A 26559-nucleotide genomic window follows, 5' to 3' on the forward strand; every position below is an offset into this window, starting at 1 on the left:
AATAATTGTATCTGTATATAGCTGTATCAACACTGACACTCATTGTATTACTACAACAACAATGCTTAGAGAATGAGAACGTAACAAGTTCAAAATGAGGCTCTGAATCAATAAAGTTAAAAAAATGTACTGTTACTTCTGTATTTTAATTTTACTTTCACTAAATAAAGAAGTTGAATCTGTACTTTTACAGAAGTAAAGCAGTTCAGTACCACTCGCCCCTCAATCCTTCAAGCTCACGTGGCTTTTCAAGCTAAACATTTTCTCATTTTTTAAGGGGGGGATAGAATCAGTCGGGAGTGTTTATTTACTTTATTTCAACACAGCGAGTGAGGGGAGGAACGACTGTTTTTGTCCTGAAGTTTACAGAGAAACGTAACAGTTTAATGACAGTGGAATATTTTTCCACAATTCACACAAACAATAAACATCCTCTCAAATGTGGTTCCTGCAGACAAAATCTTATCTTAAGGACGGTCCAGAGCGTGCATATCGAGGAAGGAAGAAGGGGGTGGAAAACCTTCATTAGATTGTGCACGGATCATTTAGAGTAAAAACATACAAACAAACAATGCTGTACAGTGTATAAATAAATCTCAGACTGACCACTCAGTCAGACGGTAGAGTGACGAAAGAGGGGTTGAGCAACTTTTCGACACATTTAGAGTAAGTGCCGTCTGGCATATGTCTCACTTCTCATTCAAAAACCGTTATGAAACATTACGACGGTTTGTGCACAATCTTGTGACCACGGGCGTGATTGCAGAGGTTTCGTTACTTTGTCAGTGTGGGACGGGGTGAGTCAAAAGACGACGGGCGGTCACATCCCAGATGGCCTCTGTTGTCCAGCCAAACATGTGACATAAATACCCACTTGACACTTCTCACACAGCTTTGTTGTTTATCCCCAGTAAACTGTTGCAGGGATGAAGAGAACGCGAGTGGACGCAGGGCCAAAAACAACAAAGGGAAAAACTGAAATGTGAAAGAAATCATGTTGTTGTTTTTTTTGTTGTTATTTTTTTCTGGTGAAGGATGATCGGGAACAAACAACATCCAGTTGAGGAGTCCAGATGTAACTTATCTGTTTCCCGCCAGAATTTGACATGTGTTTCAATTAGAACTGTCTAGGAAAGCTCTATCTCTATCTTCCACTTGGAGCACATCCTGTGCTCCTCCTTCTGAGGTCACCGACTACGTGCACAAAAACAGGAAGTGTGTGATTGAGTTATTTGCAGGCTCATCCTGAGCAAGTCTTTATTTATGCGCGGCGGGTCGATAAGTTCAGATTGAAGACTTGTGCAACAACAAAAATCAGCGCAAATGGTGCAATCGATCATGTGTGATTTTTATTTTTTTTTTTTTTTCGACAGAACATGTCACATTTCCCAGTAAAGGAAATGATCTGCTGGTAGCTTGGGAGTCATTTGCATAACCTGTGTGGGAGCATGTGTGTGTTTGTATATCTATCTCTGTGTGTTAGTGTGTGTGTGTGTGTTCGACAAATGGCTGTGTGTCTTTTTCTCAGAAGTGACCTGCAGAGGAAAAAGCTGAAAAAAAAAAAAAATAATAAAGGGAAGGGAAACCTTCCTGAGCGTCAGTTACTTATCTTGTGACGCCTGCTGGGTATTGTTTAGGACGGTTGCCTGAAACAAAAAGAAAAAAAAGAAAAGAAAGAAAGAAAGAGAGGACATGGAGCTGAAAAACTTGAAGTGATTTTCATGTTTAACACAGAACATTTTATTTTACTTCTGCATGCTTCCTGTAATTGCTTCTGATTTGATTTTGTCATATTAAAAAAAATAAAGTATTTATGGCTGCATTAATAGCAGAAGACAGGGCAGGGAATTGTGTAATCTGTGTCATGTGGCTCTACATCACCTTGACAAGTTTGCTGTGTTTAAGATGTGTTAGAACTTTGTATTTAATTTACTAATTTATTCCTCTGATGTCCGTAAAGTGGATTGAATAAAGTAATTAATATTTGTAAAAAAAGAAAAAGAAAAAAAGGAAAGAGGGCTGATATGACCCCTCTTTAGCCTGAACTCCAGTACATAACTTTCAATAATAACAACAACATGCAGAAGGCTCATAACCGCCTGTTTATAGTCAAAGGTGAAAGTTTACAATGTGAATGCTGTGCCGGGACGGGATAGGGTGGGCAGATCTCGCTCGGGGGGGGGGGGGGGGGCAGCCCGACGCAGAATCTGATGATACTGTTTATGTTTCTCTCATCTGTGTGGAGGATTGGAGCGTGACATCCATCCAGTACTTTCTCCCTTCTCACGCACTCAGACACACAAGTGAAGTGAAAGCACATCAGCATGAGTGTGGTTATAAATTACGAGCACTCTCAACAACTGATTGAACTTATAGCGTCTATAATCAGTCTTTTATATTAACCGATCACAAGACCGCGTACATGTGAAAGGCACTAGTTGTGTGGGAACATTCTCTCTTGCGCTCTCTCTCTTTATTTCTCTTTTCTTTTTTTTTTCCAACCCGAACTCCACAGAGACTGTTGTAGCATCTCTCGCCACATTGCTGTGGTATTCCCATTAGTTTACTGCTTTGGTTGTATGTCAGCTCCCTTTCTCGTGTCATTTTTTTGGGGTGAAGTAAGCGCCGTTCAATGAAAAACACTGAAAGAATCACTCGGCAAAACAAAAGACAAAGTTGGTCCTCACAAACCATAAATTGGTCTTCACTCATGTGTGAAAGTGCTCATAACAGAGGCGAATAAAGTTCAGCGGTGGAAACTATACACGTCAAACAACAGAATGAAAGACAGAAAGGCTTCATGAGTATGCAGCTAAGACTAATGCCAACACGCTCATGCTAATAGTACAGTAGTGGCCACTACACAAACAAAGTTTTTCAGACCACGTTATAGCCATTCAACCATATGTTGTTGTTGTTGCCAAGGCAACAGGTCACTTTAGTCATTTATGGTTGAATCAGCTGCATGTTAACCTCAGTGGTTGAGACCAAAACCCAGGCAAATGGTAAAGCAAATGTCCAAATTTATACATATATATTAAAAAAAACAAAAAAAACGTATTGAAAGAACACACACAAAACCAAAAAATGCATCTAATATATTGTGTAAAGACTTCAGGAATTTGCTGAAGTTGCCAGGCTAAATTGGCTAAAACCACAATATGTATACGTTGACCCACCCAAAATAAGAACCTTGGTTCCTGGTTATATTAACAGTGAATTGTTCAAATCTTACGTAAATACATTATTTTATGAGTTTATTGCTTAGAGTAGAGTGAAAATATTTTGAGTCACAAGAAAGAGGATGCTAAGCAAACAAAATGACACTCCAGGTTTAGTCAGAGATGAATTTGAACATGAACATTTGAACATAATAGAACTATACTTTCCCTGAATGGATTAATACATTTAGTTATGTAACAAAATAATGTTTCCCTAAAAAGTCAGAAATTGCTGTAGCCTTTTACTTGTACTCTTTTGCTAAAAAAAAAACAACAAGATTTGAACAACAAATATGCAATTAGTTTTTTTTTTGGGGGGGGGGGGGGGGGGTGTTTTCTGTTTGCTCTGAGGTCTCCAGCACCTCTGTTACGCACTGACACATAATTGGTGCACTCTGCCTCCAATTTGTCCCTGCTGGGAGGGTAAATGTGGACATTTTTCCTCAGTTCCTTTAAAATGCAGCACTTACTCTCACATTTTGTGGTCATATTAGAAGTAGTGGATCGTCGAGCCTCTATGGCAGGATGTTGGGGCATTTATTCCATATTCTTAAATGTTCAAACGGCTCGCCATAAAGCCTCAGACTGTCTGCTGCCTCTGTTTGTGGAGGTAATAGAGCTGCCTACAAGGCTGCCAGTTAGGGATTACTCCATGCCACAAAGTACCGTAATGTTCTGTGTGAAGCGCCAGTCAATTTAATTACACAGTTACTAGTTGCTTGAAAAACTGTAAAAATCAGAAACGTATTAAGAAAATCCTCCCCAAGTGCGAGAACAGGACATGACAAGAGGACATCTCCAGAGAAAAAAGAGGACTCTAAAGGAGGTCAACGACCTTAAAATACCATATCTTCTGGATAATAAGTCGCACTTGAGCGTAGCTCGATATTTTCTCCACAATTTGGCTTCTTTTGTTTCTTCATAACAGTTTATTTGCCTTCTTCAGTCCCTCACAGGTTTCTCAGCCACTCTGAACTTCTTTTTTGCAACATTTTGCATGATTGGTCAGTCAAGCACAGACATGCTCAAGATCACTTTGGTGGCACTGTAGCAGCTTTGTGTTATTACACAATGACGAATGATATTAATAGTCCCAGATAATATGTACTAGTATATTTGTATCTATAAGTCTGTGAATTTATGTCAACAGAACTGAATAACTAAATTAAGTGTGACTTGTGTGGAAAATATGGTAAATGTTGAAAAGTTTAAAGGAGTCATCAGCTGGCATTCTCGTGTATCCAGTGTCCATTAAATTGTCTTTAAATCAATTCTAAAATTTATTGGGGGGAAAGTCACCTCATTGTGGTGGATCAGATGTGAGTTTATGACATTAGGCTCCTGTGTTTCTGTCAACACAATCAAAATCTCCTGTTTTGGGGAGGACAACCCTGCGGGCGATTCTGGTTTGAACAAAGAGCCCAAACAAAAAAACTCTAAGACACTTTCAAATTCAGATTTTCAGGCAAGTTTCAACTGTGGTCCAAAACCAATATACATGTTTTAACAAGTAAAAATGGGATTTCTGGGCGAACACTCACAAAAACAAAACACACAATAAGATAAAAACACACATACTTTGAATTAAATCAATAACAAAGCAACTGAATTTTCTACTAAAACGTAAAGTTTTCGAAAAGTGTCTACATATCAAAGTTTTACAAGATAATGGAAACAAAACAATTCGCGGAAATCCTCACAATTGTTTGTTTATCATTTCCATAAATATTACATTCCTACGTCTCAGTCATAATAGATATTGGTCCTTTGAAGAGTACCTTTGTGTATCTTTAAAACAATGACCTCTTCGTATGAATGGAGGAAAAAGAAAAATCATCTCATGCCAAGTTCCTGAAGTCATCAGGAAAATGATGTGGGAGTTCCTGGCAACATATTCAGGAAAGATACAGTCAGGTGTCTTTTTTTTTGGGGGGGGGGGGGCAATTAATGCTTCCATGCATATTTGTTAGGATGAGAAGGTGTTTTTAAAAAGAAAGGCTGACAGGAAAGAGAAAAGACAGACAGAAAGAAAGAGGAGGAGCTTCCTGGCTGCTTTTGTCTGGCTGAGGTCGGGTTGTACATTAACACAGAGGATTACGAGCGGGCGAGGAATGCTCGTCTTTATTGAAACGTTGGTGGTGAGGTCATGAGCACTTTCCTCTTGCAACACCTGGGCAGGACCGCAGGGGGGGCCCCTGAATAGCGGGGCCCCTGGAAGGCGGGGCCCCTGGCAGGTGGGGCCCCTGCATGCTTTTCAGCAACAGGCTCTGCAGCGCCGTGGCCTGATCGGCCACCTGACTGATGTTTCAGTCGTAAAAGCGTTTTTTTCGACAGAAGACAGGCTTCAGTCAGCAGGGCCGCAAAGATTAGCTGCCTGTTGAAACTATGTAAACACACTGACAAATGTGTGTGTGTGTGTGTGTGTGCGTGCGCGTGTGTGAGCCACGTACAGGAATGTGTGTGGGTGTCGGTGCCTGCATGCACTTTGTGATTTAGGTGTAAAAAAAAAGAAATGCTGGGAATAAATAAAAGATTCATTTATGTGAATTGAAGGGATTCAAAATAGAGGCAGGGAGTAGTGTGTGTGTGTGTGTGTGTGTGTGTGTGTGATTGTAAAAGAGTGGAAAAAGAGAGTGAGAGGGGGAATTAAAGGAGGACTCGTGGCAGGGCCCACAGTGCTGATGTTAGCTGTCTGATCCACTGAGAGACAGTTGGCAGCAGACGGCCCACCAGCCGCAAAAGTACAGTAATTCAAAGCATGCGACATGACGCCGATCTGTGCGAGCTGGCGCTACAGTCACCCGCCCACTCACACACTCACACACACAGACACACACACACACACACACACACACACAAACTGGAGCCCTATACCCTGTTAAAGCAACAAATGCACTGAGTGCTCCATTCCACGTGATGCAATTATTCACAGTTCCATAGCAAATTTTGGCTGAAGCTAATCTCATAACTAAATGGCATGGCGCCTTTTTGCAAAGGGAAAAAGAAAAAAAAAAAAAAAAAAAAGATCCTCCAAAGAACTGCAAGGAATTCAGCTTACTGGTGTCAGTAACTTGGCTTCACTGCATCTGGATTTTTTTTTTATTCTTATAAAAGAGAGACCTGCAAGGAGTAGTATGCAATATCTACATCTATTCTGTAGTGTGAAAAAAAAGCAGCATTTATTGCCTCAATCAATTAGCAGCAAAGAAAGAGATTTGCTCCTGGCAGCCTGCACTGGCTTGGAGCTCACGGCTGGGAAAGAAGATAAAGAGCGTGTTGTGGTATTAATGGGAAACAAACAGATTTGGACTGAGAGGGAAAACAACAGCTCGGTGAAAGAAAAACAAGATTCCAACTTTTGTAGGTTAGTTCTCATGAGCTTCACATGACTTGCATTTAGCCTTTCTCTCGCTCTCACTCCCTCCTCCCTCCTTTCCTCCACCACTTCCCACCCTGTAACCCCCCCCCCCCCCCCAACTCTGTGCAGCACATAGACTTCCTGTGTGTCCTGGCCTGAATGGTATGCGCATGGAGTGGGTGTCTCGGAGGCCTTTCATCCGGCATGGAAAGAAAAGAGAGAAGTCTAGAGTGAGAGAGCGAGAGAGTTAAAAAAAAAAAAAGAAAAAGAAAGAAAGTGAGAGAAGAGAGAGTCATCTTTAATCCGTCTGAGTCAGAGCAGTTGTCCAGAGGCGAGAGTGGGGTGGGGTGTATCCGAAGGGGGGTGAGAGGGCTCAAGCTGTGCCAGGGATGTGTGTGTGTGTGTGTGTGTGTGTGTGTGTGTGTGTGTGTGTGTGTGTGTGTGTGTGTGTGGAGGGGAGAGCCTGCAGCCTGCCTGTTTGCCTTTCCCGGGACAGATGACATCCGGCTGTGACGAGCTTTGCACGGCTGAATGACGAGACCGAACCGGAGTGGATGAAAATCGAGCAAGTATTCACACTCTGCAGTGTGAAAGCATAGAGTCATGCACATCACGCAGACATGCAAGGACACAGCGACAGTTGTGTTTGACGCGGCTGAGCTGACTGAGGGTCTTTTTGCAGGCGTTGTCAGACAGGGTGTAGCTGCTGGCCTGCTGCTGAGTGCCAGCCCCGGCCCGACCCTACCCACACTGTGTAGGGGCGCATATGCAGTTCTGAGAGGCTGCCTCATGTCATGGAAACAACCCACAGTGGAGTGTGTGAGTGCACATGCGCACAAAGAGAGTGCCAAGACAAGCCCAGACAAGATAACCTCTCATTAAGAAGACAGCATACAGTGCCATCTGCTGTTTGCATTGGGAGGGGTTTATTAGTGGCTGTCAGGTGAGTTACATTACTACTTAAGAAGAAGTGGGACATACTACTTTTCTGGTAAAGTCTCAGACCTCTTTTCAGATGAAGCCTCAAAAATTGGATCCAAACTCAATAAATGTATATTGCATTACATTCATCTACAGAAACATAATAACAATAATAATGATCAATTCTCATCTTATAATGTCAACATTTGCAATATATACTCACAATATTTAGATACGCATGTGTTTTTGTGATTTTTTTTGTCAAAGTGAAAATGATGACTTATTTAGGTCTGATGTCCTGCTGGTTGACATAATTACTTCTCATGTGGTGGAGCTAAAGATCTTCATGTCAGAGCTTGAAGATAAGTTATGATGGCTGACCCTGACAACTCTTTTAAATTGTTTAACAGAGATAAATGATTAGAAAGAATACCATTTTCACGAAGAGTCATTTCAATCGTTAAAACTTGAAATAAAATACCTTCACATGCGTATGGTTAACCTCATACATTGGGGTTTTTCACAAAGTGTCTGTATCTATGAATAAATGCCACATTGAGCAGTGTTGCAAACATCATCACCCAATTTGCACATTTGGAAATGTGCTTGTGATTTTAATGGCTGCTGTATAAGAGATAAATATCATGAGAGACGAGGTGGCGTGGTGGTTACCACTCAGGAGCTCATAGTGAGAAACTAATGGGTTCTGTGTGGAGTTTGCATGTTATCCCCATTCATGGGGGTTTTCTCCAGCAAAAGAACACAGATCTGAGGTAATCGAGTGGCCCTAAATTGCCCTTATGTGGGTCAGTGTGAGTGTTTGCCCTGTGTTGGACTGTGTCACAGATCACTGAAAAGTTTAAGTGGTTAATGCTTATCTTAATAGGAGCAAGAAAAAACTAACATGCAGACCTGGGGCACAAGAATCTTGGAGAGCCAAAAAAATAAATAAAAAAAATAAAAAAAGCTGAAATAACAGGAAGAGACAGGAATGCAATCCACACAGAAACAGGATGAACCGACAACCAGACACCCGAAAGAAGCCGCAATACAGTACAGTATATACAACTGCCACCAGGTGAAGACAATCACAGACTCAGGCACAGGTGAAACACATCAGGAAAGGGAACAGCAATCAGACACGAAGAGGTGAAGTCAAGGAGCCTGAGGCCACGTTTACACGTACCTAGTTTAAAAAAAAAAAAAAAAGGATATTTCCCTCTCTTCGTTTAAAAAGAAAATCTTCATTTACACTGACCCACATATACAGCTGGTTCAGAGCTGCTATGAGCATGCTAAACCTGTAGGGGGCAGTGTAGCAAGAAGCATGAAGCCATGATAGCCAATTAGAATCCTGGAAAAAAACCAGGACATCACAAATTGTGACGTAAATATCCACCTACCCCCCTTTAGATGCAAACAGAGACACGATTTTATCCAGAGTTTTCAGGAATCATCGTTTGTGGTGAGTCGTAGCTGCGTTTATGTGTAAATGCGCGGCCCAAACGCAGAGAAATATCACCGATTTTTTCAGATACTCGGGTACGTGTAAATGTGGCCTGAAACCAGAGACGGTATGAGAACTTCAAAATGCAGATGAAACAAAACGTGCACCCTGACAGTGTGCAGAGTGTAACCTGGCCTTCGCAGCTCGTCAGCTGGGATTGTCCCCATCGCCCTGTGACCCAGAACAGGATAAAGCGGCATAAAAGACGCAAAAGAAAGTGACAAAAAACAAACAAACATGTAAAATAGGTTTAGAACCTCAAATGCGGAGGTGTAGAGATTTCCTGCTCGGACTGTAGCTGGGTGGGAACTGCTGGATCGGCTCACTGCAGCACCTGCATGTGCTTTTGAATTAACGCTTCAAAAAAAAAAAAAAAAGGACAAAAGTTAGTCGCTTCTGTGGGAGGCAAAATTATAGTGGAAAAAGTTAGTAAATTGGCAACGCGGACAATGGGCATGCTCAGAATGGATCAGGTGGATTGTACTTGACTTAAGTGGTGCAACAGACCCCATCTAACTTGTACATACAGCACCGTGTTTGGTTGAAGACGTTTATGACAGAAAATAAAAGGAGATCAGTTGTACGTGATGCACATGTATCGTATAGAAAAAGCACATCAGCTCCTCACACAGACTTTTATTCTGAGACGTTCACCGCAGGAAGTGAGCCGCAACAGCAACCAACACACAGCTCATTATCATATGTTGTCATATGATAACCATGTTTCCAAATCATGAGTGCATAATGAAGTGAAATTAGAAGCTTTGTCTGAGGAGAAGAGTTATTATAGCTTATGGATCCATACAGCTTTTATTTATAATGTATAAAATGACCAAAATGGGGAAATCCGCTATTTTAATATCCGACTTTCACTTGGCATGTAAGAGTTAAGAAGATACAATGTGGTTTTAGCTCATCCTCCTACACGTTGAGCCCCATTGACCTCGTGATACAAAAGGAATACAAATTTTTCATAAAACAGCTTTTCCACTTCTAAGCAACTGTCAAAAGTTTGTTTTTGTACATTTGGACTTTTTTTCAAGCTCATTTTCCAATCCGCTCCACAGATTGACCCTTCACACTGAAATACAGCTGCATGGACTCTGCTTTAAAAAAAAAAAAATAAATAAATAAATAAATTCTCAAATTATACCCATTGAAATGATGAACGCTGGTGTCATAGCTCAACACTCACCAAGAGCAGCCCGAGTTCGACATTGAGATGGGCCTTTCTGTTTCCATGTTCTTCCTGTGCATTCAATCATTTCCTGCCTCTTCATCCCACAGACCAAAAACAACGTTTTTGAAGATTGATTGGTGACTTTAAATTACCTGTAGGTGTTTGCTCATAATCATAAGTGGGATTGGTTTGCAGCCATGCTGGGTTGGATGAAGCAGTGTAGAAGAGGGAAGGGTGAAGTAAGTAATACTCCACTGAGTTTTTTCTTTTGCAGTGGTTCTTTGCCAGCTTTGTTCTTATGCAATCGATCTATGCTTAATGTCGACATACAGAACATACCATTACAAAATATGCAAATTAAATGCATCAGTGTTATAAATAATTCAGGAACAACAGATCTAAATTTGTTGCATGATGCGTTTCAGTGCTTGTACAATAATAGGCCTGATAATTAGTATCGCATAGCTAAATGAAAACATTCCAGTATAATTTTCTCTTTTCTTTAATTAAAATCAATACATCTATTCACCCTGACTATATCTACATTGCTCTTTACATGCAGTTTTTGGATTAGGGTTGTTAAAGATGGTGCATGTGGTCCGGAAGCGTGGGCTGACTTTGCAAAGTGTAATGACATCAAAGATGACTGCAACTGGTTAAGAAGCATAGCTGCTGTTCCTGGTTTGTCCACTGGGGGTTGCCCCGTTTCAGTAGTTGCACCTGAACGAGCATCGAAGCCCTACCACGAGGGTTAGTTCATGAAAAGCTGCCTGAGGCTGCAGAGATCTGGAATTCTGGGAAGTGAACTTCTTTTTCCTCCAGAAGAAAATGTTTTTATAGATTTTGTCAATTAATGCATGGCAACACTTGTTGCGATGTGCTCTGTATCTTTAGCACTAAAGCAAAAAAATTCAAATAAAATAACTCCTGGAGTTGTTAGTTTCATAGGTTGTAGGCTTTATCTGGCCCCTGAAATCAGTTTGACGCATGTTATTCAGATGTACTGCCATGACGTCTGTAGTCTGACTGCGGGTGATGAGTTCAGTGACATCGCCAGATCCCTCGCACCTCTTTAGTTCATCGGTTTTCAGTTGCACCTCATGCTGTTTTAATGATCAGATATGTTCCAACGTGATATGTTACATGAGGTGACTGGGTACAAAAATACACCAGAAAGTTTGTGTCTATGGTTGTGCATGATGATACATTGTCGACATCATTTCGAACAGCGTCACAGATCCTCGCGGAGCTTTTAGAGCATGGCTTACCTCTGCTGATAAATGCTTCACACATTTAGTCACTAAAATATTCATACAGGAGATTTATTGAGCTGCGACCCTGATGCGGGAGGAGGAATAGATTTATGCGAGTTTCAGTTGGGCAGAGTTGTTCGGAAAAAACAAGCGTTGCTGAATAGTCTTTCAGAATAACCTTTGAAAAAGACCGAAAAATATTGTGACGTGTCATTTCCCTGCATATTGATTTCGACACAGAATATATAGAGTTTGAAAGTGTTTGACAAAGGGAGGAAAACGGATCTGTGGGAAAACCTAACATTTTTATATACGCCATAAAACTGGCAAGGAAACTTACTTTTTGTTAAAAAATTACAATGCAAGTTTCTCAAAAAGCCTTTTTCCAAGATGGCCGCCTATTTTCCAAGATGGACGGCTTTTTTGTTTTGTACACTTCTGTGCAGCAGTTTGCTTGCAGCATTGAGTCCGTCAGGCTTTAAACTTTGAACAAAAACTTTGAAAAAGAAAGCGAAAGCAAGAAAGGCTGATGGGTGTACCACTATACTTCATCCAAACAGGATTACATTAATACTTCAAAGAATTCTCATAATTTTCGCAAAATTTTTTAAAACATATTTAAACCATCACATATTCTTCTTCACATGTTTGTGCATCTCCACTTATCTCTTTAAGTTATTTCTACCTATCAATGTAGATTATTTTTTCCAATCTTACCTTGTGTCGTCACTGTGCCACATGCAGCTTTGCTTCCGGAAAAGTCCAAACCTCCAACAAAAGCCAAACCCAATCCAAACCCTGATATTCCTGGATAGAAACACATTCTGACATTTTAAAAATACATGAAGTCAATGTGTCAGGACCAGAAATGTGATTTTGTGGCCCGAAGGCATTGCATTGCTGTGTCGAGGCTTAAGTTATCGATACTAAACATTTTCAGCGGTTGATAATAAAGAAATACAAGAATTTGATTTGAAAGGCAGTAACAACTTTCAAATTGAACTTTCACCACATTGAAAGAATTATGTTGGCATCAGTTTGGACATTTTCCACACACATAATAGGCCGTTTGTAAAAATAATACATTACACCAAACTCTGAATAATGAATGAAATAGCAGCACGACTGTAGACTGGAATATTTCAAGGACACATAATACAGCTTTTTAAAATTGACACAAATGCACGCACGCAGTCATGGAGTTTGTGTAAAGGACACTGATGGACACGCTGAGCATCCTCAGGTGACAGATGGTCAGATCGCCTCTAGTCAGCTCATTGTCACTGCAAGTTCCTGGCAGCAGAGATAACAGCTTTAAATGCTTCATGTATTTTCAGGACGCACCTCTGCAGTGTGCTCAAGGTGGACTCTGCATGTCACTTTACTGGCCTTTTTACATTTTTAAAAAACATTTTGTCCCAACTTTTTGTTTATGACACTCAAGAGGCACAATTTCTAAGAAGCAGATCTCTGTAATACACTGGATGCCTTTTGATGTTTTACTACTGGATATGAGTACATAGGAGCTGGGGAGCTGTATCTTAAATGCGAAGTGGAATAAAAGACATTTAATTAAAGTTAGATCTTCAGTGGGATAAAGCTCGAGCTTATGATATGTGGGATATTGAAAACACAGAACTGGGCCTCTGCAGCAAGACATGACAACCCGAGATTTTGCTGTTCAAGCTTTGAGCCAATAAGTAATAAGCCTTTAGAGAGATTCAGCCAAAAAATATCACAGAAAAGAAACATTTTTAGAAGCTATAAGCTCGTCAAGTCCCTTTTTATATTGAGTGTTGTCATATCATGCATGTGGAGAATTAAAAAAACAAGATCATGATTAAACAAAATGTGTGTTGATCAGAGCAACAATTATGATTCATGGGTTTGGAGATAAAGCTAAAAAGGCCAGTTTGAGATGGTTTGAATGCGCTCACAGTGACCCATGACCCTCACAGTGAGCGGCAGAAAGACGAAGTGATGTTTACATAGTTAAAATGTTAAGATTCTATCTCAATACTCTCTGGTTGGAGACACAAAAACGGAAAGACAAATTATACAAATGAGTAATAATTATGATTTGGAGTCAAGTTGAATTATTTTGTATATGTCAATTCAATTTATCACCTCTGGGTAAAACTTTGCTCAAAATGATGCATGCAACATAATATTAGCCCAAAATTTGCACATTCATTGAATGAGACTAAAAACGTACGTGTCTTCAAACTGTTGTGTGACAGAAATGTAAATATTGAAAATTGTCGACCTCATAAATACAGGGTGTCTCGCCAGTTGGGCAATTATTTTGTCATGAGACGTCAAGTGAAATGAAACTCAGAAATGGTGCTGCTGGTGATGATGCAATATGCTCAAACTAAAATGGGAAGGGTTTGAGTATTCTGCAACGACTACGAGGTCCACATTATTTGAATATGTTCCAATTTCAGCAACATGTTTACAAAAATCCTGCAACACCCAGTAGTTCCAAAGCCCTTGCGAATGTTTTGAGATTTTTCACACATTCTGTTCCCATTTGTCGTATACAAGGTGATACTTGAAGGTTTGTGAGATAATGAGTGTGGATAGAAGTTTCTGTAGCAATATTTGGATGATCAACAAAATCTATTTATTCAAAATAAAACAACTTTTGTGATGAACGACACTGAAAATCATAAAACCTCCCCTGCATTGGTTATAAATCAGTAAGCACTCGGTGTACGTCTGTCATTCATATGGGTCTTGCTTGAAATATTGAAAGCTGGTATAAAAACAGCATTTTGACAAAGTGTGATTTTTTATTTTTTTTTAATTAAGGAAATGTTAAAGGTTCAAGGTGTGTGAGAGATCAGGTGTAAATTGAAAAACTTGGTGTATGATTTGTTTTCAGCAAATAAATGACAGTTTCAAGGCACAGCCTAAAAATATGATGGAAAAACTCTGAATGCTTATGAAGCTCTTCCTTTTCCTTCGTCTGATTCTGCACATGTTCATGTGTGATAGGAGGAAAAATGTCTGTAAAATCTGTGTTCAATGAGAAAACATCAAAATTCGGGGTATATAATAAGATCACTGTTTGATGTTCAATAAGAAAATGTCCCAATGTGAGATATTGAGCAGGAATAGAAGATAGAGTTTATGGAGCAAGACGTGCTGTACAGCACTTTGTTATGAGTTAATGCATTCAGCCTACATTTTTTTGTAAACAAAAATCCAAATGTCCACAGTAATCTCCAACTCCAGCAGTGTTCATAAAATCTTTATGTGGCTGCATGAATCACGGCCTTGTCACTGCTTGTTTTGGATCCGCACAGCAGAAGCGTGGCTCCTTCTTTGACTGGAAATCATTGAAAGTCGGGGCAGCGGGGCGAGGACGACAACAACTCCTCTCTGCTTTAATGTGGAAAGATGGGCGCCGTCCATTGGCAGGTGCTCTGTGGGAAGTGATGCCAGCGAGCCCTGGCCGTCTCCCTTCTTCCCCGGCCAACACTTCCATCAAGTCTCGTAATCCCGCTCTTTAAATGCAACTGGCAATTTGGTTTCTCAACAGACCATCAGCTCTCATCCATCTCCTGCAGGACTCTGGTCCTTGTTAAGACATACAGCGGGAAGGTTGTCAAGAGAAGTTTTCTACTTTCAGTCCGTCTGATCTCGTCGTTGCTGTGTTTTATGTTGGATGGAGCAGCTGTGCCAGAACACCGATCCTATCACGATGCTCTTCTCGGGGAAAATACAAATTTCTGTTTTTCTCCCCGTTGATTAAAAAAAAAATAATAATAAAAATCTCTGTACACAGCTGCAACAAGGCAACAAGGCATCCTCTCAAATGATTTTTGAGATCCAAAAAGATTTGATTGATCTCATTGAAAGTTTAGATAAACACAACAAAACAAACTTTTCTCCCCCAAAAGCTGAAGTTACCAGAGATGATTTGCCGCCCAGAGGATGAAGGGTAAACTTTGTGCTTCTGTAGAATTGGCCAGGCCAATTTTCGAAGAGTCGGCCTCAGGAATGATGATACATCAGTGGGATATGTTGTGGGTAATAGCTTGGGAAAGTGAAGAAATCTTTTAACTCAGACTCTTTCCAGACTGTGGCGATAATCTTTCTTTTCTTTCAAAGAGAAGCCTTGTTGGGCAGCATCAGGCAGCTCTGCTGGGGGTCCATACCCCCTCTGCCCGATTTCAAGTGGGCTTGCAGGTGTCACCGAGGGCCACGGCGAGCCGCAAGTTTGACTTCCTGGCGGCTTTTTGTTTGTAATTTACTAGAAAGCAACGTTTGATTGAAAGTAAAAGAAGCAAGCGGGAGAGCAACCCTGAAGAACGATGAACGTGTGTCCCTTTATTGGCACTAGACCGTTAGAAAAAGTGGTCCGAGCATCAAGCATTCATTTAATTATGAACAAAACCCACTGAAGTCACAATCTGTCATGTGAAATATCTCTTGGTCCAATTTACAAAATTAACTGTTCTTGGTCTGACGTATCAATTTCAATGCTGATAACATAATTTTCTCAGAAAATAAGACAAAACAAGGATTGAAATCAATTAAAAATTCTTTACATTATTGATACCATACTGCTTATGAGCAATGAAATGTCCTTTTAATTAACTTTGACTTGAACTGAACTTGTTGAAAACAATTCTTCTAGATAATTATGTCAAATTATTTATTTTGAAGATGTGTCTAAAATGAAATCCTCAAAGAAGCAAAGTCCATTACTTACATCGTCAGTAAATATGCGGCCAAGAGTGGATTAACTTAATAATCTGGAAAAAACCGAGCTAATGTATTACAGAAGCACCACCATCAGTATTTGATTACGAGGATTCAGACTCAGAAAACTATGCTGGACATCATTTGCTCTTTTATCACGTATCAATACGTTCAGAGGATGATTAAATCGTGCTAATTTAACCACTTCAAACTGTGGACTAACTTCAAACAAAAATAAAAATGAGAAAATGCAACCGCTATATTTGACCTGCTCATTCATAGTCCGACTTCATCAAGTGAGCATGTGACGAAAAAGAAAATAGAGGAACATTTAATTCAAACCAGCTTCTGTCACATGTTAGTATCTTTCGAACTCTGGTCTCTATAAAAAGCAACTTTTTGGGACCAAAAATGGAGCACAGATTTACAATATTTCCAGTTAGATTTTTGCGGCTCTGTCGGGTCGGATGTGTCAGATTATTTCAAGGAATGCAAAAAAAAAAAAAAAAAAAAAGAAAAAAAAAAAAGTAACAAGCACTTGCTTTGACACCATCAAGGCAGCATGGGCACGCTGGAATCTGCACCCTCCTCCGCCAACGCGACTCTGAAGTTTGGAGACTAACTTAATCAAACAAACCGACATTTTGGGAAACTCATTTATCTGAACTCCTGCTGAGAATTTGATGGAGAGACCCCTCCCACATCTGTCTCATAAATGTCAGGATAGCACTTTAGCTTAGCATGAAGACTAGGACTCCTTGGGGGGATAAATCGTCCAGACTGCAGATATCTGGTTTCGTGAGTGGATTAGTGAGCTTTCCATGTGGTGGAAGGCAGAATTAGTTAACTCTCAGTAGAGCCAGGCCTGCTGACATTTTCCTCGGTCCACATTTTAGGCTAAACCAGACCAAAGATATTTACACTACCCTCACAAAAGGATTTGAAATGTTGAGAGCACATCCCTGTAGATGAAAATATTTGGTATTAAAATCAAATAATCAATGAGACAAACAAGTAACAGCTTATATTTTCTGGTATCTACAAGTGGATCTAATACACGTTTCAGAAGATCGCTCCTTTGTTCTGAACTCTGCAGACCCGATAAATGGAAAATAAATTTAAGTGAATAAGACTGAGGCCCCATTTACACAACATTTCAAGTGAAAACGCATTGCTTCAGAAAACATTAGTGTTTACGCAACGTTAATGCGACGTTTTGAGAACGACGTCTGTTTACACGGAAACGCTGAAAACAATGTAGTTTTCATGTACGGCCACAAGTGGGGGATGTTTTTGTAATGAAAACCACACACACATGCTCACAGAGAACAAAATGATCTAAATATTAACAATGACGAGCGCAAAGACATTCTTATGGACTGACGACGAAGTTGGATTGCTATTACAGTGAATTTCAACTATGAAACTACCACTACTACTGGGAGTCATGACAACCCGGAGGATGCCATTGTTGTTATTGTCCATCTACTTGCGTATGTGCAGAAGAACTCGTTCCTATGGAAGAAGTGCGCATGTTTTCTCGCGATTTGAAAAGTTCCACCGTGGAAACTGTTTTCAAAATGTTGCCTTTTCAGTGGCTCCAAGCACCGTCGTCATGTAAACAAACACTCAAAACACAACAAATGTTTTCAAATTTCACTTAAAAACGTTGGATAAACTTGGCCTTTTTCGCCCGTAGGTAGCTGGGACTGGCTCCAGGTATGGAAGATGGACGGATTCATTAACACTAAACTTTTGTGTTATTTTTGGGGATTTCCAGGCAGGATTTTCACGCAGCATTTTCCAGTTGTTTGTTTTCGACGGTTACACTTTTCAGTCACTTCTCCAGCAGGTTAAAAGATGCTTTATAGGGTTTTAAGTCTGAAGACCTTCCACTTCTTGCTCCTGATGAACTGCTTTGTGATTTTGGGTCTTTATCTTTGTTTCGTTTGCAGGCGTCTGAGTGCGATGTACTGTTGCAATCGCACAGGATATCGTCAATGAAAATGAAATATCCCGTCCAAGAAGAACCCATGCAGGCTGAAGTATGTCATTACTTCCACTGTGTTTCAAAGAGGAGCTCTTATGTTTGGGAGCATGAGCAGCTCCTTTCTTTCTCTAAAAATAACATAGGTAAATTCTTTTTTGAATAACTAATATAACAGGACACACCTGTCAGTCACACGTTCCAACATTTTCGTTGAGACAAAAGATGATATCTTCTAAACCATTTATCAGATCCAGATGTACCTGGAAAAAAAAAGCCAAGATATTGATCTTTTGTCTCATATTGATTTTTTGATGAAAAATCCAAATGCCTTCAGTCTAAAAAAAGAGATTGGCTTCACCACTACAATACTTTTGGGGGGGTTGGGGGTGTAGGTTTTGGAAAGCTGGAAATAAACCCTATTGAAGGTTTTCCTCTGAAGAATTCATCCTTCACCCGTCAAGGTTGAGACATTTAAAATAAGCAGATTTTATTAGTTAGGACCAAAAGACTCTGGTTCCTGTTGAAAAGAATACACTTTGACACAAGTCCTCAAGGTTTCACCCATGGGGGATCCAAACATGTGATTACCAGACTAAACAGAGTCTATGTTGTTTTTCCTTCTTATCAGGAAGTTACAAAAAACAAACAAAAAGAAAAACCCCAACCACTTCTGCAGTTTCCTCACAACTTTCCTAAGGCTTGGATCATTTCTCATTTGATTACCGTGTGTGAAGACGTACTGACTTCTCCGCTGTACAGTATGTGGGCAGTTCAGCCGTTCAGAATTCAATTCATTAGCTAGATTAAAAGAGAGCGCCAACACGGAGTTCAACACAAAGTCACTTTATTAAGTTTAGGGGGCAGGTGGAGCAACTCAACGATCGTTTCCAAGCCGATTCTGGCTCTGTCTCGGGAGTGAAGACAGAGAAGTGGGAGTGAGAGGTGGCTAAGGGTCTCCGAATAATGACATCCAGGTAATTGATGATCCAGGCGCTTCGAGATAGGCAGCTCCAAATCAAACCACACATCAAAAGTTGGACCTATTAATTCAGGAAATCAAGAAAAGAAAAAAAAAAAAAAAAAAAAAAAAAAGCCCCAGGAGGTCTTGAAAGCACACACCACTTCACCGATGCCAGTAATTTGCAGGGTATGTGATGTTCCTACTGTCTAGGTCACTTGTCACACAGTGAAACAGTAATTTTCCTTCAAATTAACCAGAAGTTGATTAATAGATGTAACAAGGAAGGGGTTCACCTCAGATCAGCCGGTGAATTATCCTCCTCAGGTTTGACTATATGTTCTGTCTGTGGGGAGGAAAATGTTCAAGTGATCATGACGATGATAGTTAACATGACTGCCATTCTTATTTTTTTCTTTTTTCTTTTTTTTTTTTTAGCACATAGACATCATTAGTTCTTTTTTTTTTTTTTTTTAATATATCAATCACTCATTGTTTAATGTCTTTGGCCCCACTGTACGTACAAGTTGATCCCCCCCAAAAATATAACAGCCAATAATTGTTGCTTTTTTTTATGTTTTTTTTTTTTTTTAAAGATCTAACGGCAGCAGAAACATTAGAGACACGTTGCAGAAAAAGAAAATGAGCGTTAGGAGAGCTAGAAAATGAATGAGAAAAAAACCCCAAAAAACAACAGTACACGAAACATTTCGACAGCCCCAGCAGACCGCTGCGAGGGAAAAGAACCAGCACGTCCAGATCCCGAAGGTCACACGAGCGGCCTGACAGGAAGTCTGTTTAAAACACACTCGATCCTACATGGAGAGTCTTCATCACAGAGACATCGAGAATCCTCAAATGCAGGTCATCAAATCCAAAGGTTTGTTTCAGTTGGAGGATGCGTGCATGTGAAGGAGTGAGGAGGAGGAGGAGGAGGAGGGAGGGAGGTGTACTCCTCAGTCATTCCTTCATTGATATCTGTTTGTACGGGCCATTTGGTTTCCTAACAGTCCAGAGTGGAGTTTCCCTGCAGTCCTCTGTGTGGTCCCTCCTTCATATTTTTAGTCCTGCTCCATGTCCATGCAGTAAAAGGTTGATCACGACTCGATCGGCTGTAAAACCCTACCCAAGTTTTGTAAATTCAGAGTCCTGTTTTTCTGTGCCGAGGGTGACCGCCCGCGGGGACTGGACCTTACCGATCTCCTCCAGGGCGCTGGCCAGTGAGTCCAGGTCCCCCGAGTCCTGGTGCTGGGCCTCCCAAAGACTCAGGATTACGGATGATGGACTCTCCTGACATGCAAAGTAGCACAGGTTCCTGCAGGCCAGGGGGAAATTGAATATTGGATTAGAGAGCATGGCATGACAACAAATTACAAAAGCAGTGGGTCAGTAATTAAATGATTGGTTTGCAGGCGTTATGATCGGAGGATCAATGGAGAAAACTCGCACGAGACAAGAAGGAAAGTCAAAGTCAAAACAGCAGCGGCTGTGATATCCTGATTTTAGTCTGTTGAATAAAATCCAGTCTTATCTTTTATTTGACTTTCTTCTTTCCAGATGGCCACCTCTTTCAAGCATCACTCCTCCAGTTTGATTTGTAAAACAAACTTTCCATTGAAACCTCTCATTTTTGCTGGATGGATTTCTACTGACGACGGATAAACTGACAGTTACGTCTCAGTCATTCCAGTTCAGCTCAGCAGATATTTAAAAAAGCGTGAAACTGACCACCTGGGATTTACTTCATGTTTGATATAAATTCTATCAAATCACACACGAAAAAGCCATGTGTGGCTTCTAAAAGTCCATACTTAGTTTTAAACTACTAACGTGGGTGTGTGTTAAAATAATTGCTGTACAGCTCAAAGTTGTTGTTTTTTGCCGAGTATGCAACAATTACTTTAGTGTGCAATTTCCAGAAAGTCACAGGTAGGAGAGCACGCAACTGTACGTCCACTACGTCAGGCTCTGCTTACATGTAAATGTGTGATGCAACAAAAATGCGAGGACGACTCCGTTTCCAGTCGATTGCTGTTGTGTAACGACATGAGTAATAGATTTAAATGGAGTTGACAGGTTTTTCACATATGTCAAGAAACTACAACAGGAAATGAACTCTGAGAAAAACACAAGTTATGTGCCTCACAGTGCCGATGCGAGTAATAACGTGGATGTTGTGTACGGTGGATGGAAACCAGAGTACCAAAAGAAAACCAATACACACATGAGAAGAACATGCAAACTTTGCACAGAATGGCCTCCAAGCCAGGAGATGAACAGGGGAAACTCTCGCTATCCACGATACCACAGTGCAGCTCATGGTGCACCATTCAGAAAATTTACTGCAAGTCCACATCCAATAATTTAAAAAGACAAACACGTAATATTTCTTATCAGTGTAGACAGATTGGGCTGTGTAATAAAAGTATGGAAAATTATGAATTTTAATACTTATTTACTTTTGAGAAGTAGATTTTACCTCGTGCCCTTTTGTTAGTTACCCACCGTTAGCTCATGTCAAACTCGCCTGGACTGCACAAGATCTGGATCTTAAAAACCAATTACTGGGTATATGATATGAAAACAGACATGAACCAGCCAAAGTCCTGCAAACACTTAATTAGAAATAAACTAAGAGCCATGACCTGCCGGTTGATTCCTGACAGATGGATGTGGGAGTAAGCATTTTAAAAGCACACTGTTTATCTAATCATTATTTTAGTCAACCAGCTCATAATGAATGAAGAAGGGCTGCACCGTGTTGTGGTGGTTTGCACTCTCAATACAGCGAGAAAATACCCTGTTTGAATCTGGTCTTGAATGTGAGTGTGGATTTTGTCTGTCTCTCTGTTTGCTCTATAATGGCCAGTTTGTACCCTGCAGTTCACAATTGCAGTTAGCTAAAATGATATAGATGATTCTCAACTATCCATCAATACAAAATGAAAGAATTACTGTATAAAATATACACAAGAGAATTAATTTAGTCAAGATATGAACTGATATGGATCAAATCTCCAGCAGTAGTGATCTATTTGTAAGTTAAACCTCCCAAAAATCTGATCTTGTTAGTTGTTCCCCATCTATGACAGTGAACATAAAACTTTCCTCGTGGGTTTTTTCTTGTCTGAGAAAACAGTGATTACTTTTCTCGGCTGTTTCTCAGACAACTATCCAACAGAGGGCACTGTTTCATAACAAAGGCATTTCCTTTTGTGACTCTTCTCTGTCCCACTTCCCACTCCACAATGTTCCCACACACTCAGAGAAATAATTACAAAAATCAGCTTAACTATGTGGAGACATTTCTATTACATGCCTCTTGGTGTGTTCGGCTGGGATGAAAAACTCTGATACCCCCCCCCCCCACCCCGTTTCTCAGTCACAGATGTTTGTTTTCAGACTCGGATGAAGAGACATTTCCGTAATCACATTGTCTCCCATCATAGTTTTTTTTTTTGCTCAACTTTTCCCTCTCATGTTCCTCCAACTGGCAAGGCCCGAGAGCGTGCTCACTCCCAGCACTTTCTTCCTCGAGTGCTCGATAGAGCCGAGTGCACAGATCGCAGACTCTTCACGGTTATGAGCGCTTGATTATTGACTTCCATTCTGAAGCACAAATAGAGATCAACCCCATCGCTAAACAAGTAAAATCGTCCACAGCCTACGTAAATACTGACCTGGCACAACCTCGACAGAGAGTTTAGCGGGGGGCTGGGAGGATGGAGCACATGCAGAGAGGCTGCTAATGAGAAGTGCTAACATGAACACATTTTCTTGCCAGAGGCTGGCCTGTCAGCACTCAGAGACCTTCCTTCAGATTTTTTTTTTTTTGCAAAACACGCCATCTCTTCTCTCCAGTTACACTGTTCTGACTGTGCTAAAGTTGGCCCGTCTCCTCTCACTCTCTCCGCATGTGTTTTTTAGATCTATAATGAAATCAGTGGAGTGGCGTCGTACTGAGGGCTGCTTGGTGATGGAAGATAATGGCTGACATTGTGCCTAAATTCCACATTAAAAATAGCCTTAACAATTTGGGTGCAAGTTTTCCATTATGAAGAAATTCGATTGTTTATTTATTTTTTGGGAGGGATCTTTCTTGTCCTCATGCTGCTGTTTTTTTCACACCTAAACAAAACAAACCGCCTGATTCAGAGATGACTCAGCAGTATGCAAAACGGTCACTGAACAATGGGAATGAAATGTACGTAGGCTTCAGAGTTTCATAACTCAAACCTGTCTATGTGGAGCTTTTGAGCCAGGAGCTGCCAGTCCTTCCCGTTGGCATTAGCGGTGTCGAAGGTGGCGCTGATCCGCTGACGGATAGACAGGGGGATTTTAAAGGCCCTTGACCCTGTCTGAGAGGTGACGGTGCAGTCCGACTGAGTGAAAAAGGGAACCACTGCCTTTTCGTTCTAAGAGCAAAAAAAGAAAGAAAAAGAAGCATCAGGCAATCTTGATCCTCCGCCGCTGGAAATCTTCTCACCTCAATCTGAAGACAAGGACTTATCAAGACAATTTGCAATCTATACATGAAAAGCTCCCGGAGAGCCTCATTAGGCAAGCTCTTAAATCAAATCAAGAGTTATTCAGCGTAATAAAAGAACCTATTAACAGATTGCATGACTGCCCACGTACCGATCACATGCCATCTTCTCCCTCCGAGTGCCACTCACCTCCACTACAGACGTATAGATCTGGAGTATCTGCTCCTCGCCCGTGACCTGTCGGATGCTGATCTTGCAGGAAAGCTGAGACGAGGAGTGGATGTATCGCTCCAGAGAGAAGGCACACTGCAGGGGACGCTGGTTACTGGCCCACACCTGAGAAAAGGAGAACTCCTGCCGAGCGGGGGCCGACGGAGAGTGGACAGGAGCAGCAACAGTGATGAAAGGATTAGACTGCGAGGGACAACAAACTCATTAAATCCCCGCTAAAGACATTTGTTATTTGAGCCCCGCTTTGCCACCCACTTTGCTGTTTACATGATTAATTAAGACTGAATGAGTGGCCCTCTTTAGCCAATCAATGATGTTACCTAATCAAGAAGTTTACCCGTCAGTAAGAACACCAGCAGCTCTTTAGAGCCCCCGGGATGAAAATGTATCCTGCTAACCATCTGCAAGAGCTGCGATCATTAGTGCGAAAATTGAATAATTTATTTCACTAACTGCATGGAAAAAATAATCACTTTAAATCATCTTTACATTACGTCCTACAGCACGACTGATGCTAATGTGTTGGCATGAATCACAGGGACGGGATCTTTAAGACTATCACTCTGAATATGTCTGCTAATAAATACAACTTCCACAAGCCTAATAATCTGAATATTCCATAAAATCTACACGAGCGCTTACTTTTAGTATGATAAAAAAGTATTTTTGGCACAATAAGAAGCATTCATTTAACAATGATCACATTGGTTCTTGTGCGCAAACAAACTATGGCTCACATGCTCAATTTTCAGCCTCTGCACAAACTGAATTAACCAAAAATGCTGGCTTTAGTTCAAAGAAATTACATGATTGTTCTTGCTATCTTATTATTTCCAATTGCAGAAAAAGATTTTTTTTGAGAGCACTGCTGGTTGGCCAAAGGCAGAAAGACTCCAAAGGCTATAAGGTCATTGCCAAAAGAGTTTAAAATCTCTGTTTATAATGTTATCAACAAATCTGACAGCCTTTGTACTGTTTCCTGGCTGTGATGCTAAGTGTGAAGGTTAAAAAAAAAAATTACCATGGAAAGAGCTTCAGGCAGAGTTGGAAAATACACCAAACACTAAATAAACAGCACTCCGTGAGCGATCAACAGAAAAGCACAGATACTGAAAGAGTGATGTTTGCAAAAAAACTGTCACAGATAAGCCACAGTCCCGTAGAATAATGTCCTATAGATGGATGAAACCTAAGTAAAGCTGCTTGGCTGTTTCAGGGAGCCAAATAAAACCCTTGAAGAAAAGTCTGGCCTACATATTGTGAAGCACGGTGGAGGCATCATCATGCAGCTTTATCCAAGTAAAAACAATATCACAAGGACACCAAGACTTTTTGTAGAAAAATGTTTCATGAGTTGCCACAAACCTACCAGTTGAAAAAAACAACAACAAAACAATGCACATTTTAGCAGCTTTGTTGACAAGGAAATGATTCCCAAACGGATCGATTGAGTTATGCTTCACTTTCAGCAAAAATATTAAAAACAAGCCTCACACACACAGAGAACAAATCTTACATCTAATGGATGGAGAAAATTAGAGATGATAGATTTTATTGCTCTCCAAGGACCAAAATGTAAAAATTGTGACCATGACTTTTATTAGTAGCTTGATAGTTTAAATAGATTTTTATCTGCAATCTTACAAAAACTCCATGACATATCTTTTCAGCATTTGTTAGCCAACACCATTAAAATCTGACTTTCACAAGTTATATTTAGCACTCTTGTGGCTTAGTGCATATTCTCCTTACTTCCATACTTTAAATGCCAAGCTGTTGGATCAGGAAATTGGGATTAAGAAAATAAGACAGCAATGCAACTATTTACCATGTTTGCACCCTAAATAATGTAGCCGAAAGACAAAAAGGAACAGCGCTTTGAAGTGAGTGCAGTTTTAAAAAGGTCCATTTTGACTTCCATTACTAACCGCTGCGTGACCCAGACAGCGGAGAAATAAGAGCGGGTCAAAAACACTGTTTTACAGATGATTCATCCTCCCTTCAGATCCATCAGACAGGAGGACCGACACTTATAAAAGCCCCCTTTAGGTGAGAGTAGTGTCTGAATGAAAGGCTATAGTCATCTTCCCTGTAGGACCCTCACAGAGTGGCTCTTCCTCCTCTAAGAAATCCTTGTTGGTATTCTGGAGGCACGGCGGCGGGCTAATTCTGCTAATAGGATGTCACTGGTGGGATAAACATCACAGGGCAGAGCAAAACATGCAGCATGTAGACCCCTAGGAAGATAACTATGATATGTGTGTGAGTGTGTGTGTTTGTGTGTGCGCGTGTGTGTGCGCGCGCGCTTGCCTGGCAGTCATAATTAATTTTGCAAGGGTGTGTGTGTGTGTGTGTGTGAGTGCGATAGCTGGCCTTAGTGATTTCCTGCTGTGCCCTTGCTGCTGTCCTTAGGCTTTGATGTGACCAAGTGAGAGAAAAAGGGGGAAACTGATGGAAGCGAGAGACTGATAGAGGAGCGGAGAGGAGGACGAAAAGAGGAAGATGCGCAACTTCTCATCCATATCGAGCAATGTGGAGATTATTTTAAATGAGAACCCGGGATATATACACACACACGCACGCACGCACACGCACACACACACGCACACACGCACACACACACACACACACACACACACACACACACACACACACACACACACACACACACACACACACACACACACACACACACACACACACACTAAACATATTTGCTTCTTGATCGACACTCGGAGAA

The 26559-nt window shown here is 40.7% G+C and overlaps 1 protein-coding gene across 1 annotated transcript in view; it reads right to left on the bottom strand.

The window, feature by feature from the left end:
- Positions 1 to 19537: 19537 nt before the first annotated feature.
- The window catches only part of LOC308117808 (netrin receptor UNC5D-like), a 200310-nt gene continuing 193288 nt past the window's right edge, over positions 19538 to 26559 (bottom strand). The window contains exons 16-18 of the mRNA XM_080476938.1: positions 23778 to 23942; positions 23338 to 23516; positions 19538 to 20416 (exon numbers count right to left, since the gene is read on the bottom strand). Of these exons, the coding sequence (XP_080333064.1) occupies positions 20224 to 20416; positions 23338 to 23516; positions 23778 to 23942 (537 nt within the window). The 3' untranslated portion in view covers positions 19538 to 20223. The remainder of the gene's footprint in view (positions 20417 to 23337; positions 23517 to 23777; positions 23943 to 26559) is intronic.

Source organism: Lipophrys pholis (assembly GCF_963383615.2).
Source record: "Lipophrys pholis genome assembly, chromosome: 12".
Taxonomy (NCBI): domain Eukaryota; kingdom Metazoa; phylum Chordata; class Actinopteri; order Blenniiformes; family Blenniidae; genus Lipophrys; species Lipophrys pholis.